The sequence below is a fragment of the Desmodus rotundus genome, chromosome 12 (assembly GCF_022682495.2).
Source record: "Desmodus rotundus isolate HL8 chromosome 12, HLdesRot8A.1, whole genome shotgun sequence".
In the NCBI taxonomy this organism is placed as follows: Eukaryota; Metazoa; Chordata; class Mammalia; order Chiroptera; family Phyllostomidae; genus Desmodus; species Desmodus rotundus.
In genome coordinates this window covers 27,565,428-27,581,250 of record NC_071398.1, presented here as the reverse complement: position 1 = coordinate 27,581,250, position 15,823 = coordinate 27,565,428, and the positions used below count along the sequence as shown (strand labels likewise).

At 55.4% G+C, this 15,823-nt stretch overlaps 2 protein-coding genes across 5 annotated transcripts in view; one reads left to right on the top strand and one right to left on the bottom strand.

The window, feature by feature from the left end:
- TAF1C (TATA-box binding protein associated factor, RNA polymerase I subunit C) lies at nt 1-11,018 on the top strand. Its single transcript, XM_045191875.3, has 15 exons — nt 1-155; nt 2,444-2,582; nt 3,687-3,768; nt 3,979-4,076; nt 4,149-4,238; nt 4,331-4,404; nt 5,027-5,265; nt 5,397-5,513; nt 5,590-5,707; nt 5,794-5,865; nt 6,009-6,144; nt 6,308-6,451; nt 7,097-7,271; nt 7,359-7,496; nt 7,574-11,018. The coding sequence occupies exons 2-15, from the start codon at nt 2,445-2,447 to the stop codon at nt 8,674-8,676; spliced, it is 2,724 nt and encodes a 907-aa protein (XP_045047810.2). The 5' UTR covers nt 1-155; nt 2,444; the 3' UTR covers nt 8,677-11,018.
- DNAAF1 (dynein axonemal assembly factor 1) overlaps nt 9,648-15,823 on the bottom strand; it is an 18,866-nt gene continuing 12,690 nt past the window's right edge. For 3 of the 4 annotated variants that reach the window (XM_045191877.2, XM_045191878.2, XM_045191880.2), the window contains 4 exons: nt 13,867-13,973; nt 12,124-12,192; nt 10,624-10,987; nt 9,648-9,774 (listed from right to left, as the gene is read on the bottom strand). In XM_045191877.2, the coding sequence (XP_045047812.1) occupies nt 9,683-9,774; nt 10,624-10,987; nt 12,124-12,192; nt 13,867-13,973 (632 nt within the window). In that variant the 3' untranslated portion in view covers nt 9,648-9,682. The remainder of the gene's footprint in view (nt 9,775-10,623; nt 10,988-12,123; nt 12,193-13,866; nt 13,974-15,823) is intronic. The other variant, XM_045191879.2, reaches the window with a different exon arrangement.

Below are 15,823 nucleotides of genomic sequence, written 5' to 3'. Positions count from 1 at the left end.
TCCCAGCCCGGAAGTCTGTTAATTGCTGTTGTGGGTGTGATCCACGAGGGTTGCTGCAGCTAGGGTACTGCTTTTGGGCTCCTTCGGTCACGAGGGTCGGACAAGCGTCAAGCGGAGGTCCGTGCCCCAGACGGGCACGGCGAGGCCTGGGCCACGTAAGTGCTGGGGCCTGCCGGAGGGCAGCGGGAGGGGGCCAGGAGGAGAGTTCGGGTCTGCCCTCTGCGCGGGTCCAGCGGCCCCGAGCTGTGTGGCTTTGGGACAAGTCACCCAACACCAGCAAAATTAGTTATTAGCCTCTAGCTCGTGGAGTGGTGAGGATCCTACAAATTTGGCGCGTGGTAGCAGCTGTTTGGTATGCAGCGCTTGATGAGAGTCCTTTGCTGTTGAAATTCTGGGGCCTGGAGGAGGGTAGGGAGGACAGGGTAGCCGAGCCGAGTAGGTGTGTAAGGGGAGGGACCGTCCAGATCCCCTCGCCCATCCGCTGCGGCAAGCTCACTTTTTGCGGTGTTCCGCGTGGCAGTAATGCATCCTTGGAGATCTGAAGGGACCTGGGGAGCCACGGAGTGAGGTTGGGAAGTTGAGGCTGCCTTGCCCAAGGGCTTTTCTGAGGTTGTAGGCTCCGGCAGTACTCTCAAACTGCCTGGGTTTGTTTGAGTCTGTTAGGTTCCTTTTTCTTCTCTTCATTTAGTCCTGGATTTGTTCCTTCAGCTTACTTGTACTGATTGTTACGATGTAGCGAATACCAAGGCACTGGGGATAAATCAGGTCCATTTCCCATGGGGACTCTTGCAGCAGCTTTTAATCAAACAGCTTCGTCTTTAAATATGTAGTTACACGTTACATGTGTGTTTTGGAGGAAGCATGCAGGGTGTTGTGGGAGGCTAGGGTTGGGGAAACTGAGAGAGGCTTCCTGATTTGAAAGCTGGAGGAGTAGGATTTTCTAGGTGGGTAGGAAGAAGGGCCTTGGCACTCATTTGAAGCAGAGGGAGAACGTGCAGCGGCCCTGTGGTGAAAAGCATGGTGAGGAAGAATCTAGAAGAGGTCAGTGTGCCCAGGAACAAGAGACAAAGTGGAAACTTGTGTGTGCGCTGGTTTATCAGGAATGCAGCCACCCCCAGGAGTCTTGGTTGCTCCTTAACCTGCACTCAGTGCAGTCCGTCCTATGCAAGCTGGCGTTTTTTTCACGGGGACTCACTGAGCACCCCCAATTCTTGTTGCTATCCTCCCTGGTTATGGAAAACAGAATGACGGCAGCAGCCAGACACCGGTAACTCAGGAGTGAATCAGAGACAGTCCTGGCCCTCAGAGGGCTTGCAGTCTGGTGGGAGAGGTAAGTCCGTACACATAAGCCACAATTAGAATGGGGCTGACGTGCTGGAGAAACATATTCATTCATCTGACACGCATTCACCGTGTGACAGGTATTTTGCACGGTCATGAGGGTACATGGATGTACGGAGCTTACAGAATAAACTGATGGCATGCCGTGGCCGTGCCAAGGGGAAAGACTTACGCTTACTAAGACCCTAATGGTAGCGTTGCTTTTGGATGCACCTGAGAGTAATGGTGCAGGACCTGACTTTGAATCAGAGAGGGGATCGAGCTGTTGGCCTTGGGCAAGTGGTTCTTTCCTGAGCTTCAGTCCCCTCAACTCTGAATTGGGAGAATAGGAGAGCAGAACCTGTAGTATACCGTGCCTGGCAGGTGTTTGCCTGCCCTCAGTAAGTGAGCGCTGCTTTTGTTTTTGCGGTTAATAAAATAAAGAGGGATAATGTGGCCACTTATACTTCTAGAGCACTTTGTAGTAGGCAAAGCCCTTTCACTAAATTTATTTTTATTCAACACAGTGCATTTTCTGGAAGATACTATACTCGATAGACAAATAAGACTCAATCCCTGGCTTTGGAGAACTTGGGTTAGTATTGAGAGTGTAGGCTGGAGTATAGGGTATGTGTAGGCTACCAAATATGTGATTATAATACTTGAGAGTAATGATAGAAGCTGACCCCTCGCCACCTGTCTGACTATGCCCTACCACTCTCCTCCTCGCTCATTCTATGGCCTAGTTGTTTCTTAAACATTCCTGCCCCAGGACTTTTGCACTTGCTGTCCATTCTGCCAGGAGCCCTCTTCCTAGTTGTCTCTGGTTCTCTGCCTCATTAGGTTTAGGCTGTGCCAAATGCCACCTTCTCAGTGACGCTTTCCCTAGCTATTCCCAAAACCACACCCTTGGTCCACCGCTATCCCCTCCCTCATGGATGGTTAGTTGGTTTTAATATAGCACTTATTATCGGGCAGGAGGGTATATATTCATCTGTTCTTTATTAATTGCTTCCTCAAAGTATACTCCTCTGAGGGCACATCTCTCCCAGGAACTCTGGGGGCTGTTGGTCAGGTTCAGGCCTTTGGAAGGCCAGTGTGATGTGTGGTTCTTGTTTTCTAGGATGGACTTCCCCAGCGCCCTCCGTCCCACGTTGTTTATGACCGGCCCCCTTGGACTGAGCGATGTCCCTGACATGTCCTTCATGTGCAGCTGGAGAGATGCACTGACCCTTCCAGAGTCCCTGCCCCAGACCTCCCAGGTGAGGATGGTGGGAAGAACCCTGGAGGTTCTGGGGTGGGTACCTTCACTGTTTTCTAGCATTTATACCAGTTGGCAGGAGTACAAAGTGGTATATCTGCTAAGACACAGGCCAAACCAGAATCCCCTCCTTTGGGGTCAATGGGATGACCTACCACCCACAAAGGGTTTACTGAGCGGGAGCAGGCTGGCTCGCTCTTCCTACCTCTCTCCCCCAGACTTTCCTTCCTCTGTTTGTTCAAAAGATAGTCATTGAACAGCTCCTATGATGTGCCAGATACCTCATTAGGCCCTGGGAATCCAATGTGAACAAGTCGGGTACCATCCCTGCCCCTGTGGAACTTAGGTTGAGTGGGAATAGACAAGTGAGCAGCCCCAGAGACAAAATCATTACAAAATGGGATAATAGCTTCAAGCGAAACCAAAAGTATGCTGAAAGATGCAGTGGAGATGTGGCGGGGAGGGGTGGGGAGACCTCCTGGGATGGGAAGGACATCAGCTCTTTCCCTGGAAGCCTAAGCCATTTGGCTGCTACTCGGAGACAGGCCGGCTAAGGGTTATTGCGTGCGGGCAGAGACAAGTGGGTGAGAACATTAAAAGAGATGGTGGGGGTGAGGGAGGGGAGCCGTGGGGCTTCCTTGACAAGGAAGGGCTGAAGTGATCGGCCCTTCAGGGAGCCTGGCTTGCCAACCCCTCCATCCCCCTGTGAGTTTGAGCCATGCCCCCGTGAGTTTGAGCCGCGCCACCCCCAGCCCTGTGGTGGGGAGTGGGGTGGCCTGCGGCTGCCCTGAGTAAGTGACCATGGGGTCTTAAGTGGAAGTGAGAGTCAGGTAGGATTCGGGGTGGCTGGTCATGGGGCAGGGGCTCCTTTGAGAGCCAGTGCAGCCTGGAGGTCAAAAGCATGGACTGGCTGGCACCTTGGACAAGTGGCAGCAGCCTCCTTGTGCCCCCATTTTTTCATCAGTAAAGTGACAACGATCATCGCACCGACTTGGTGGGCTCTTCATGAGGATTGAACGTGTCAGTAAAAGACAAGTGCTGGTGACAGTGCCTGTCCTGGGAGTGTGCTCACTGTTACGTTGTGTCCGTGGTTGTATTTCCACAGAATGGTACGTCACATTCGGCCGAGGGCCTGCTCTGGGAGCCGGATACCCCTGGGCCCCTTCCCTTGCTGCCTCCTGGTCCCGGTAAGGGTTTTGGTCCTAGGGGCCCCCTTCCAAGCTGCTCCCCCATTGCTTCTCTCCTCCACCCCTCCCTGAGACCTTCCCTCTCCCTGCTAATGCCCTCCACCCCCAGGGTCCTTGGGTACCTCCAGTCACCTGGGACACATGGTCCCACTTCTGGGCCCTTCCTGGTCCCTGGGACAGACTCCTTCCCCAACCGCACTCATCCCTCAGATCGCTGGGACCCTGGCCTGACTGCCCAGGACCTGCTTTTCCGGGGAGGTCCCAAGTTCCGGAGACAGCCGAAAGCTGTGCTGGATGTTACTGAACAGGTAAGTGGTCCCACAGTGGGCAGTGCCATGTGGCTGGGGCTACGCTTAGTGACCTGGTGTCCTCTCCTACAGTTCAGCCGGTTCCTGTGGGACCATGGGGACATAGCCTTTGCACCCCTGGGGAAACTGATGCTGGAAAATTTCAAACTGGAGGGGGCACGGGTGAGTGACCCTCATCAGCCAGGAGAGGGGCTCCCATTTCACATCCGGGTGAGCCCTAGGGTGTACATGCTTGACAAGGCCTTTCCACGCAGAGCTACTCTAAGAAGAAGACAGTGGTCAGTGTGAAGAGGATACTCCAGGACCTCGGTGGACACCAGCCCTGGGGGCAAGTGGCTAGTGAGAAAGGATGGCGTGGTAGACCTAGCTGGCGGTGGGGATGTGGAAGGAACCGGGCATGGGTGGGTCCAGGTTTCCGTCACAGTTGCTCCCCATCCCATGCAGTCGTGAGCCAGGTGACTCACACCAACCTCCCAGCTCCACCAGTCTGACGGGGAAAGGGAATTTCAGTTCATGGGCTACAGGCATGGCTGCATCCGAGTTTTTAAATGATGTTTGAGATACGGCTGTGTCTCTTTGTTTTCTCATCCGCTTGCCTCTGCCTGGCTTAATTCCTACACAGTTTCCAAGTGCAGCAAGATGGCTTATGAGTCCAAGGAGAGAGCCAGTGACTTTTCCTCAGGCACCATCAGAAGTCCCAGAAAGGGTGTTGCTGGCTTGGCTTGGGTGTCCTGCCCATCTCTGAGCTGGTCACTGTGGCCAGGGTGATGGAGTACTCCAGTGGCTGGGTCTGGGTCATGTGACTGCTCCTGGTGGGGTGGTTCCTACAGGAAGAAATTCTAGGTAGATGAACAATGCGTCTGCTACACCTGGCCTCCCCGGGGATGGTACCCAGTCCTCCTCCTCATCAGTGCTACAGCCTGACCATTCTGCCATCCTCTTGTCCCCAGGTGTCCCTGGGCTTACTTCAGCCATCGACAGCGCCGTTTCTCCATCCTTGGGGACCCGATCCTGGGCAAGTCAGTGTCGAACCTCCTGGGAGAGCTGCTGCATGAGGAGTTGATGATGCGGTGGGAGCAGCTGCTCCTAGATGATGCTTTCACCGGAGGCGCGCTGGCCTGGCTGCCCGGAAGGACGCCCCGGGTCAGGCAGCTGGTCTACCCTACAGGAGGTGCCTTGGACAGGCTGTGTATCCTTTCTCGCTGGGCAGAACCCCAGCCAGCTCCCGCTGGTGGAGGACGTGCTCTCGGCATGGTCCAGGTAGTTGGGGGGCCTTGTAGTGATCAGAGCTCCTGTGTGTATCCTTAGCAAGAGACTCAGATTTCCAAGAGGTTCGTCTGACCCCAGGCGGTGACCCTCGGATCCTTGGGAAACCCAGCCACATCCAACTCCGGGGACCTGTGCGGCAGGTGGTGACCTGCACCGTGCAGGGAGAATGTAAGGCCCTTGGATACCTCCCTCCCCCGCTGACTGACCTGCTGCCTGACCCTGAGCCTCTCCCTCCCCTCCTCAGCTCTGCTGGCTGTCCGCTCTGACTACCACTGTGCCCTATGGAAGGTCAGTAAGCAGGGACAGCCCTCGCCTCTCCAGGTGCTGCAGGTGGAGAAGGGGGCCACAGGGATCAACCTTAGGTAAGGGGGCCGGGTCGGGCTGGTTGGCAAGGAGACAGGCATGGGAGGAGGGGGGGCCCAATGTTAATTCCACTTATGCCCTGTAGCCCTCACCTGCCTGGGGAACTGGTTGTCTGCAGCCGTTCGGGAACCGTCTGCCTGTGGACACCCCAAGATGGGTAATACCCCTTTCCTGAAAAACCTTCCACCTCCACAAATGGCTCCCCCTGGACTGGGGCCCGCACTCCCTACAGAGCTTGTCCTGGACCCAGGGCCTGGTTGCCCCGTATCTCCCCACACATGGCTGCCCTGTCTCCCCAAGGCTTCAGCAGATCTACAAGGATCCCGAGACCCTTGTGTTTCGCGACCCCTCTCCCTGGCGTTGGGCCGACTTCACCGCCCACCCTCGGGTGCTGACTGTGGGTGATCGCACTGGAGTGAAAATTATCGACACTCAGGTGAGGGGGGGTGCTTAGCAGTGGGACAGAGTAGATAATGGGGTGGGGGCTGGCATGAGGGACGTCCCCCAGAGCATGAAAAGCAACAGGTCAGGGACTTACACGGCTTGGTGGTGCCCCAGACCTTGGACTGTGGGAGGGCTGACCCAGCTTTCTACCCCAGGGCCCGCCAGGCTGTGGTTTGCTGCTTTTCCGTGGGGGTGCAGAAGCGTCGTGCCAGAAGGGGGAACGTGTCCTGCTAACCCAGTACCTGGGGGAGTGTGGCCCTGATTCTCTGCAGCCCACACTCCATCTCATCTGTACCCAGGTAAGTGACACCTTCCCCCTGCCATCCCTTGGCACTGTCTCAGCCAGTTACTAGAGGGTCCCGGGGCCACTAACTGCAGGTGAAGTAATCACAAAACGCTGAAGAGTCTGTGGCTGAAACATGCTGGCCAGCAGGTGGGAATGGCCTTGTGGGGGTGCCAGCCGAGCAGGGCTTTAAGCCGCCAGTGGGGGTGAACCAGGGGGGAGGAAAGGCATGGGGTAGGGGTCTGGGGCGGTCTTTGCACGGCTGGACGGTTCCCCCTGTGCTCAGGGAAGGGCAGGGGTCTGAGGGTTCCCGGGGTGCCAGTAGGTGCGTCTCAAGCATGGATCCCAGGGTCTGGTGAGTCGGGAGAAGGCTGGGGGAAAGCCAGGTGGGTTTCTGTGTGACAGGACTCCTCCGCACCTCACCTGAGATCCCTTCTCCCAGTTGTGGCCATCAGGATGAGAGATGGTTCTGCCCACTCAGGAAGCACCTCTTGGGCGGGGCGGGGCCCTTGAAGGTGGAGAGGTGATCAGGGCCAGTCATGGAGTGTGTGACCACTAGGGTTTGGACTCGTCCTGAGAGCCACGTGGGGCCACTGATGTCATCAGACCATTGTTCCCCGTCTCAGTCACATCCCTTCTCTCGTTTCTGCTGGGTGCCCAGTTCTCACTCTACCTGGTGGATGAACGCCTCCCCTTGGTGCCCATGCTGAAGTGGGACCACGGCCTCCCTTCTGCTCCCCTCCTGGCCCAGCTGCTGCCTCCACCGCGCCCCGGCTGCCCGAGGCCACTGCTTCTCGGAGGCCATGGCGGGCAGCTGCAGCTGCTGCACATCACAGGTGAGGGTCCGGTGAGGGCAGGGGGTGTGAAGAAGGTGGGCAATGCTGGAGCCTGGATGGGACCTCAGCTGTCTGTCCTCCCTCCAGGGGAGGGGGCCTTCATGCCACGGCTGGCAGGGCCGCCCCAGTCTCTCCCTTCCAGGAGTGATTCCCTCTCCGCGTTCCCCCTGCTGGAGCCCAAGAGTCAGCAACAGCTACAGGAACGTCTACAAGCACCAACTATAGGTATGTTGGGGTAAGGGAGAGAGATTGAGGGGCCGCACCCCAGCATGCCTTGGGGTCACACTCATTCCTGTCTGCAGGTCTGGTCGCCACCCTTCTACCCTCTGCCTCCACACCAGTCCTGTCACTCTTCCAACTCTCAGCAGCTGGAGATGTCTTCCACCAGCGCCTCCATCTTCGGGAAGACTCCCAGTCCCCCGGAGACCCTGGGCCCAACTGCCATGTCCCCACAGCTTCCTGGAGCCCCCACGCCACTTCTTGCTGCCGCAGGTGGCTGAAGGCCCTCCTGGAGGTGCCTCCGGCTCCCGCTGTGTGGGCCGCGCCCACCTTTTCCCACCGCCACCTGCTGGGCCTCAAGGAGCAGCAGAAGGTTGAGGGGAAAGTGCCAGAGGGTCTCCGGGCAGCCATGGCTAAAGGAAGGCTGCTGCGGCAGAGGGACCTGGGCTCGCTCCCCATGGCAGAGCCACCCCCGGCCCCTGAGCCAGGCCCCAGGGATGAGCTCAGTGAGCGGTTGGAGGCAGCCTGGGAAGGCCGGGCAGCCGCCTGGTGGGAGCAGCAGCAGGGCAGGGGCTCCGGGCCCGGGAAACAGCCCAAGCGACACAAGCGTCGGATGCAGCTGTCCAGTACCTTCTCCTCTCTCAGCGGCCGCCTGGACCTCTCAGATGCCACCAGCCCCCCTCACAGCCCTGACCGGACATCCCCTGTGTCCAGGCCTCAGCTCCCAGGGACCTTGCCCTCCCAGGAGTTGAGCCAGGATCTGTGGGCCCAGGGCATCCCCTCGGAGCGGCAGCAGACTCTCCGGGACTATATGGCCAAGCTACCTCTTCAAGGGGACACCCCAGAAGGTGCCTCTGTGCCCCCCTCCCAGACCTCCAGCATCCAGGCCACCCCCTCCAGGCAGCAGACTCTCCGGGACGGCACAGCTGAGCTGCCACACCAAAGGGACACCCTGAGAGGTGCCACTGTGCCCCTTTCCCAGACCTCCAGCATCCGGACCACCCCTTCCAGACAACAGGCCTCTCAGGACTGTGCAGCCAAGCTGTCACTCCAGAGGGACCTGCTGAGGGGTGCCGCTGTGCCCTCTTCCCAGACTTCCAGCCTCCGCACCACCCACTCCAGGCAGCAGGCGCCTGTCCTCTCTAGCTCTCAGCCACGCCGAAAGAAGCCCCGTATGGGCTTCTGAGGGCCTGGGAAAGCTGCTCCCCCACCTCCGCGGAGCCCTTGGTCCTGGACCAGCTGTGCCTTCTGTGACTGAAACTTTGGGAACAGTCTCAGGGTGCAGGCTTCTCTGCTTCCTGAAGGCCGCTGTGGCTGGAGACAGGCACGGATGGTGTGGAGCCAGTTCGCAGGGACAGGAATTTCCTGCAGTTTGTTTTGCCTGAAGCTGCTTCCAAAGGCAGGTCGGTGACAAGACCTCATGGTCGAGACCTGAAGGTCTGTCGTCAGGTTCCCTTCAGGGGCAGCGCTGTGCTCGAAGCAGGGGCTCCAGTCAGGCAGGCTGTGTCCCCAGTGTCCCCAGTGACAGGGAAAGACAGTGAACGGGACACTGAGCAGCTGCCATAGGCTAGTTTGTGTGTGTGGAGCAAATCCTACCATGAGGGAGATGTTCTGGACCTGCCTTTAGGGACTGAATAAACTTGTCACCTGAATGTGGTTTTGAGGGGTAAAGTTTCTAGGACTGGGACGTGTCCACTTATGTAGCTTTTGGTGTCTAATGCATAAAGTTCACTTCCTCAAAGCTCTGTGGCTCTGGTGGAAGATTCTGCTCGCCTGTGAGGAAAACACCCACTTGAAATTTCACAGGACGCCAGGATCTGAGCTACATTTCTAATCACGTGTGAGAGGAGTGGTCTTATCTTGGTGTGCCTGATGACATGGCTCACATGTGACTTGGAGACACTAAATAACCCAGCAGCACATCTCCTGTGAGTACTGAACTGTTTATGACGTTCCAATGAGACGTTGACAGCTGTACCGCCTATGGCTGCAGGAAATGGGTCGTGCTTCGAGAACAAGGAACCCAGTGCTGCCGGGCATGGGGAGGGGCTGAGAGCGAAGGAGATGAGTTGTGTGATGGGCACATGTCACAGCCAAGGCCCCAGAGCACTCTCAGGAATTGCAGGAAGGGGGTCCCAGCCCGGGGGTGACCTGCACCCAGCCACTGGCTCCCTGTTCAAGCACAGAGGAGTTCAGTCCAAGCCAAATTCAATGTCTTCCTGGTCTCCCGCCTCGGGTACCGTGGGTTTTTCAGGCTTCGTGTCAGACCGCACTCCACTGTTTTCTAAAGAGGAAAGGTGCTCAGTATTAGGGTGGACATCCTCTTGATTCTTCCTGCATGCAAGCCTTGCATCAACCATGCCAGCTGGCGTGAGAGAGAGACCTGGCTGCTGTAGCGTCGAGTGAGAGCAGAGCTTGTCTGGGTTCCCAAGGCAGCTGCTGTGCAGACTCCTGCCGGTTGGCTTGCTGTCGTAAGCACCAGCCAGCTTCGCCCAGAGCTGCATCTCCCTGGTCCACGCGCAGGCCCTCATCACCAGGCCAGGGTGATGTGCCACATTGTGACTCCATTTGCACCCCCTCAGTCAGCTGATCTGGACACCGTCCCTGCCTGGTGAACCTTCCGTCTCTGCCAGCACTGTCGCCACGTCATGCAACCTGATTCTGGACCTTTGCTGTTGGGGGCCACGATCTCAGGCCTGCTGTCGCCCTTGTTTGTCCCACATTCCTAGCGATTGTGTCACCAGTCCCCTCCCTCCCTTAGAAGCTTGGTCTGGGAAAGCCGAGGATTGGGATGCTGAGGAAGGGGGTGAAAGTGCAGGCTCTCCAGCCCCGTCTACACCTGCTGAACAAGCCTGCCAAGATCTGCACAGCTCTAAGTGGCCCAAAGATGCCACTGCCCGGGAATGGGTTGGCTGGGCAGCTTCAGAGAGTCATAAAGCTAGGAACGAGGTCACAACCATCTCTGTTCAGTTGTGAGGGACCGACCCTCTCCAAGAGTAGAGGACTCTTGGGGCAAAGGCTCAGGTGGTTGTCCCCTGCAGGGTCTGGGTGGTCCCTGACCGCAATGAAACAGTTCATTTCCCCACAGCCACAGCTTTTGACTCCCGTGCCCTCGAGGGTAGGGTGGCATTACCTGGAGGCGAGGCCAGAAGTAGGTCCCCATGCCCATCCTGACTGGAAGAGGGTGGTGCAGGGTCCCTCTCGCAGGCTGGGGGTGGCGGTGGTTGGCTCAAAAGGTCGTCGTCGTCGAGCTCCTGAATCAGCGGGTGTGGGGACTTGGAGTCTCTGCTTTGGGTCTCCAAACCCGTCTTTGCTGCTGCTTTGAATATGTGTGCACAGGGTGCCTCAGCCTTCCTGGAGGTGTCCTTGGAGACTGCAAATATGTTTGAAAGGCTGTCTGTGGGCATGCTGTCCAAGGCCAGCAGTGAGCTATAGTCCAGCTCCGGGTCACTGTCATCACTCAGGCTTGAGATGGTTGTAATCTTTGGAAAGCACATCTGTTAAAAAAAAAAAAAAAAAGAAGAAGAAGCACTGCTTTCACAGTAGTCGTTCTAAAATGCGCAATGCTGATTCCACTTTTTTCTAGCACAAAATGCTCTATTGCTACATACGAGAAAGGGCCCAGGGAGCAGAGCTCCCCCTGGACAGCTGGGTCTCAGGACGGACACCCTTAGCCATTTCTGAGCCCCAGAGTTGGGGTGAGCTCCACAACCACCTCTACATTTCTTTCTCACCCTCCGTTGGGTCTCCGCTCTGCCCATTCTGTTCTGGCTGCACTTACGCGTCCCTGGGGCCCTGAATAGGCTCAGTCTCTGTGCCTCGGCCTCTGGCTGGCATGCACCTAACCCAGCCCCCTGGACTTAGTCCCCTTGGAGGTCATGCCCTATGGGACCTGTGGTCTGCGTCCCTCCCTCCCTCAGTGATGAGGTCCTGCACAGATATGTCCTATCCTTTCCTGTCCTGCGAGGCCTGGGTCTGGCACACACAGGTTTTCGGCATAGCTGGAGGCAGGAGGGTCAGGTGAGATTGGTAGAACTCCCCATCAGGCCTCGTGCACTCTCCTCCCGTCTCCCTTCCCTCTCTATGTATCACCATAGTACACACACATGTAAGATGGACATACAAATACATCAGAAGGGCAGAAAAAATGTCGGAATGGTGTGAGTACATAGTTATTAAAAATCAGTGATAGCCCTGGCCAGTGTGGCTCAGTTGGTGGAGTATCATCCTGTAAACCGAAAGGTCACAGGTTCAATTCCTGGTCAGGGCACATGCCTAGATTGTGGATTCAGTCCCCAGTTGGGGCACATATGAGAGGCAGCCGATCAATGTTTCTCTCTCGAATTGATGTTTCTCTTTCTCCCTCCTCCCTCTAAAATTAATAACCATGTTCTTGGGTGAAGATAAAAAATAATCGTAAAAATATTAGTGATAAAATATGTCCAAGAAAACCTTCATCGTAAAACCTTAAAGAAGTAACAGCCAGCAGCTATGTTTCCTTTTGAAAGGTGAAAATACCAGGGGTGTGCAGTCGTTTTAGCACAGAGAGCATGTTACTTTTGAATTAAGGGGATATACTTTGTAAACGACAAGACCGGAAGTGAAAGGGGAAATTATGCTGATTTGGGAAGACCTGTGTTACAGCCTTGTCTTGGTCTTCTAGAGATTCGCCTGTATCCACATCTTCTAAGTCAGGTAGGTCCTGAAAGAGCAAATGAGCCCCTGTCACCAGGCAGGCGTGCACACTCTGGACATCGGGGAGGGGAGACAGACGCCTCCAGCAGTCAAGGAAGCCTGAGTCATGTGCAAGCGAAGCATGGAGGGGAAATAGGGAATAACCCCAACCACGCGGGCGGCCCCTCGCACGCTCACAGCGCACACACGGGCTACTTCAAGTATCTGGACCTGAGATCCGCAAGGTGTGACATGTTTGAAGAATTTCCACATCTTTCTCCCCTCGACTGTCATTAGATGTACAGCCAGGTTACCTGGGGGCACGTGATGGGGCCCAAACCAAATGCACCTTGTATGTACAAATTAGTCTCGGGATGCTATGTGGTGTAAAGTGCGTATATTTTGGGCCTCCCCAATACTGGGGCGGCTTTTGTGTTGTGCTTTGGTGTCTTTATCTCTAGCAACTGGTCCAGCATGCGAGGCAGGCAGCACCGTGTGTGGCTGGATGTGTGAACTCTGGAGCCAGGCTGCCTGGGTTGGTATTTCTCCTCCACTGTTGCCCAGCTGTGTAGCCATGGACAGGTTGCTTAACCCCTCTGTTTCTCAATTTCCTCATCTGTAAAATGGGGATGGGAAATGTTCCAACCTCTCTGAGTTATTGGAGGGGTAAATCAATCAATACAAGATGTATTCAGAACAGTGCCCAGCAAAGAGTAAGAACAATAAGGGTTGGCTATTAGTTGTCCTGTATACAGTTGGTTCTCAAATGCTAGACATTAATTGCCTAGTTGTTTCTTCACAGACCCAGAGAACTAGAAACCCAGTCAGTCTGTCTTACCGAGCCACGTGAAATTATGAAGTTAGGAATGAAACACAGTTCAGATGTTTATCAAGGAAGTGGGCAGGGGGCAAAGTTGCAGCCCCGGGTTTAAATGGGAGGAGCGCATTCATGGGCAGAGGAGCAGGGCTGAGCACAGGGAGCACCAAATGCCTACCAGGTGTGAGGCTAAAGGTACGAGAAGTGCCTCCCGCTCCCTGCCTCACCAAACTCCAATTCCTGGGGTGGGGGGCACGGGGTGACAACATGTGTAAGTTCTCATTCCTGGGGCCAGAGCACTGAAGACTTATTGAAACAGGAAGGGCTCCAGGAAGGAGAGGGCGCATGAGGCTGTGATCTATAATTAGGTCAGGCAGCCCCTCACTGAACTGGCATCGGGGCACCAGACACTGGACAGCCACATCAGGAAGCTGGAGTTGCCCCACAATGGGAAGATGGCATCAGCCACTTGCTGGGCAGCTATCCATAGATCAGAGGCTCTGATGATAAAATGTAACTTTCTCACCCATTAGGTATAAGGCTAGCTGGACAGAATGGCTTAGCAGTGTAACTTTGGGGAAAACAAATCCAAGTGTTTTGTAGACATCGTTCAAAGGAAATCATTGGGGCTAGCACCTCACAGTCTTGAACCTGCTCAAGTAGGAACAGCCACCCTTACCCTCAGGGAGATCTTATCAAAATGCAGATTCAGATCAGTAGGTGTGGGCGGGGCCTGGGATTCTGCACTCTAACTAGCTCCCAGGCGATGCCAAGCCTGCTGGCCCAAGGCCCACACTTAGGGGAGTGAGGATTTTGAGGGTTGTATCGGATCACCTGTGTTACACGTGGTAAAACAGACATCTCCACGCGCAACTATTTACATACATCAATGAAGAGCTTCTCTGTCTCCAGTGTGATGGTTTCCAAATCCTCATTTCCATCAAGTCTTGCACCTGATGCACTCTCGGTGGCCACAATCTGGGGAGCTGATTCTAAGGAACAACAACAAAGAGTTAATAATCTTGGAATTAGTTTTATACACAGTGGTCAGATCAACAAGGTCAAGGTGGATTCCAAGAGAATAGGAAGGACAAACCCTCCTGGATCTGAAAGTTCAGTCCCTGTGGCAGAAGCTGTGAGAAACCCCCAAATAAGGATGGGGTTATATCTAAAAAGAAAGGAAAGGGAAAAGGAGGGAACTGTCCCCTTCCGGAGCCCGGAGATGACTCGGATGAGGTGAAAGTGCCAGCCAGGAATTGATGCTGAATACGCAGGAAACTTGGAAAAGGCATGATTGATGGTCCAGGAGAGACTGAGTAAGGCAATGGCATGGAAGGCCTACTGGGGAGCCAGAGAAGAGGAAGCTGGAGAACCAAGTTTCATAGCTCCGTCTGGAAGCGCTGAACCTACCACCTTCCTGGACTGCCTGTCCCTCAGGGACTGCCCCTCTCACTGCACAGGTGTTAGGGAGACCTGTGAAACGGTCTCAGTGTTGCCTAGGGAATAAATACAGAGTCCAGATGGGGTTCCTCTTTCTCCTCCAGACCCCCACTTTTCTTTCTTTTTAAAAAGATTTTGTTTATTTTTAGAGAGCGGGGAAGGGAGGGAGAAAGAGAGGCAGAGAAACATCAGGGAGGGAGAGAGAAACCCTGGTTGCCTCTTGCATGCGCCCTGACTGGGGACCAAACCTGCAACCCAGGCACGTGCCCTGACCAGGAATTGAGCCAGCGACCTTTCACTTTCCAGGGCAATGCCCAACCCCTCGAGCCCCCACTTTTCGTTCAGGGCCCCCACTCTTCACGCTTCCCAAGGCTGTGCCTTTGGGTCTCGTTCTCTGCTTTCTCATCAGTCTCATGGCTTCAGTCACCACAGGAAAGATTAACGGCCAACTTTTCCCACTCCAGGTCAGACCCGTGTGTCCACCCGGAGCACTGGCTGTGTCCAGCTGGATTCACAGCGCCACTGCGGGGCACCAGTTCAGGATAAAACATGGAAGGAGGCCGAGGGCCTCCATGGTTGCTGCTGTGGATGACCCCAGGCCCGCAGCACGCTCCACCATTGACTTGCCTTGCGACTTGGAGCAAGTTACTTCACCTCTCTGAGCCTCGGTTCCCAACTCCAAAATGCAGCAATGCCCCTGGCTCCTAAGGCTGTTGGGAAAGCCAAACAAGTCAGCCTGTGAAGCTGCGGCCTTTGCTGAGTGCCCGTGCCGGCTGGGTAACAAAGAGCTGCCTTTGTCCCAGTCACCAGCATCTGTTAATCGCCGGTGCTGCAGTTCACCCGCTCCTTTTGGAACGCGCCCTTTGTTCGGTGAGGCAAAGGCTGGTTTCACTCATAGAAAGCCCTGCCGCGGTTCCAAAGTGAGAAATTACAGGACAGGGAGTGATCGGGCAGGAAATACAGATGTCAAGACGTAGCAGTTCTTCTGGGTCTCTCTCAGACAGTGGGAGCCTTCATTCGGGAGAACTTGTGTTCTGGGCCAGACCAGCTAGAGTCCCCAAGCAGACCTCAAATACTTCATGGGCTGGGGACAGAACGATCCCTGCCTCCCAGGCCCTGTGGACTGCGCAAGTTCCAGGTCTGGCTCATCCTCACCAATGCCACAGCGACAGGACGGCGTCCCACAAGACCTGGGTTTATCTGTTAGCCGCCAGGCCCCGGGTACCTTGGGTAGAACCTGCTGGGGGTCCTTCCTCTAGATCTGCCGCCTCCCCTGTGGTGGCCAGAGCCACGGATGGCTACTGAGTGCTTACGATGTGGCCAGTACTCCTAAGGAACTGAATGTTTGATTTTTAATTTTATTTCATTGGGTTTTTAAATTTATTTTTATTGTGTTTTTTCC

Coding starts and splice junctions, on each gene's coding strand:
- TAF1C (XM_045191875.3), top strand. CDS start 2,445: ATGGACTTCCCCAGCGCCCTCCGTCCCACGTTGTTTATGACCGGCCCC. Junction 5,266..5,396: donor AGGTGCCTTGGACAGGCTGT/GTATCCTTTCTC, acceptor CAAGAGACTCAG/ATTTCCAAGAGGTTCGTCTG. Junction 5,866..6,008: donor CTGTGGACACCCCAAGATGG/GTAATACCCCTT, acceptor TGTCTCCCCAAG/GCTTCAGCAGATCTACAAGG.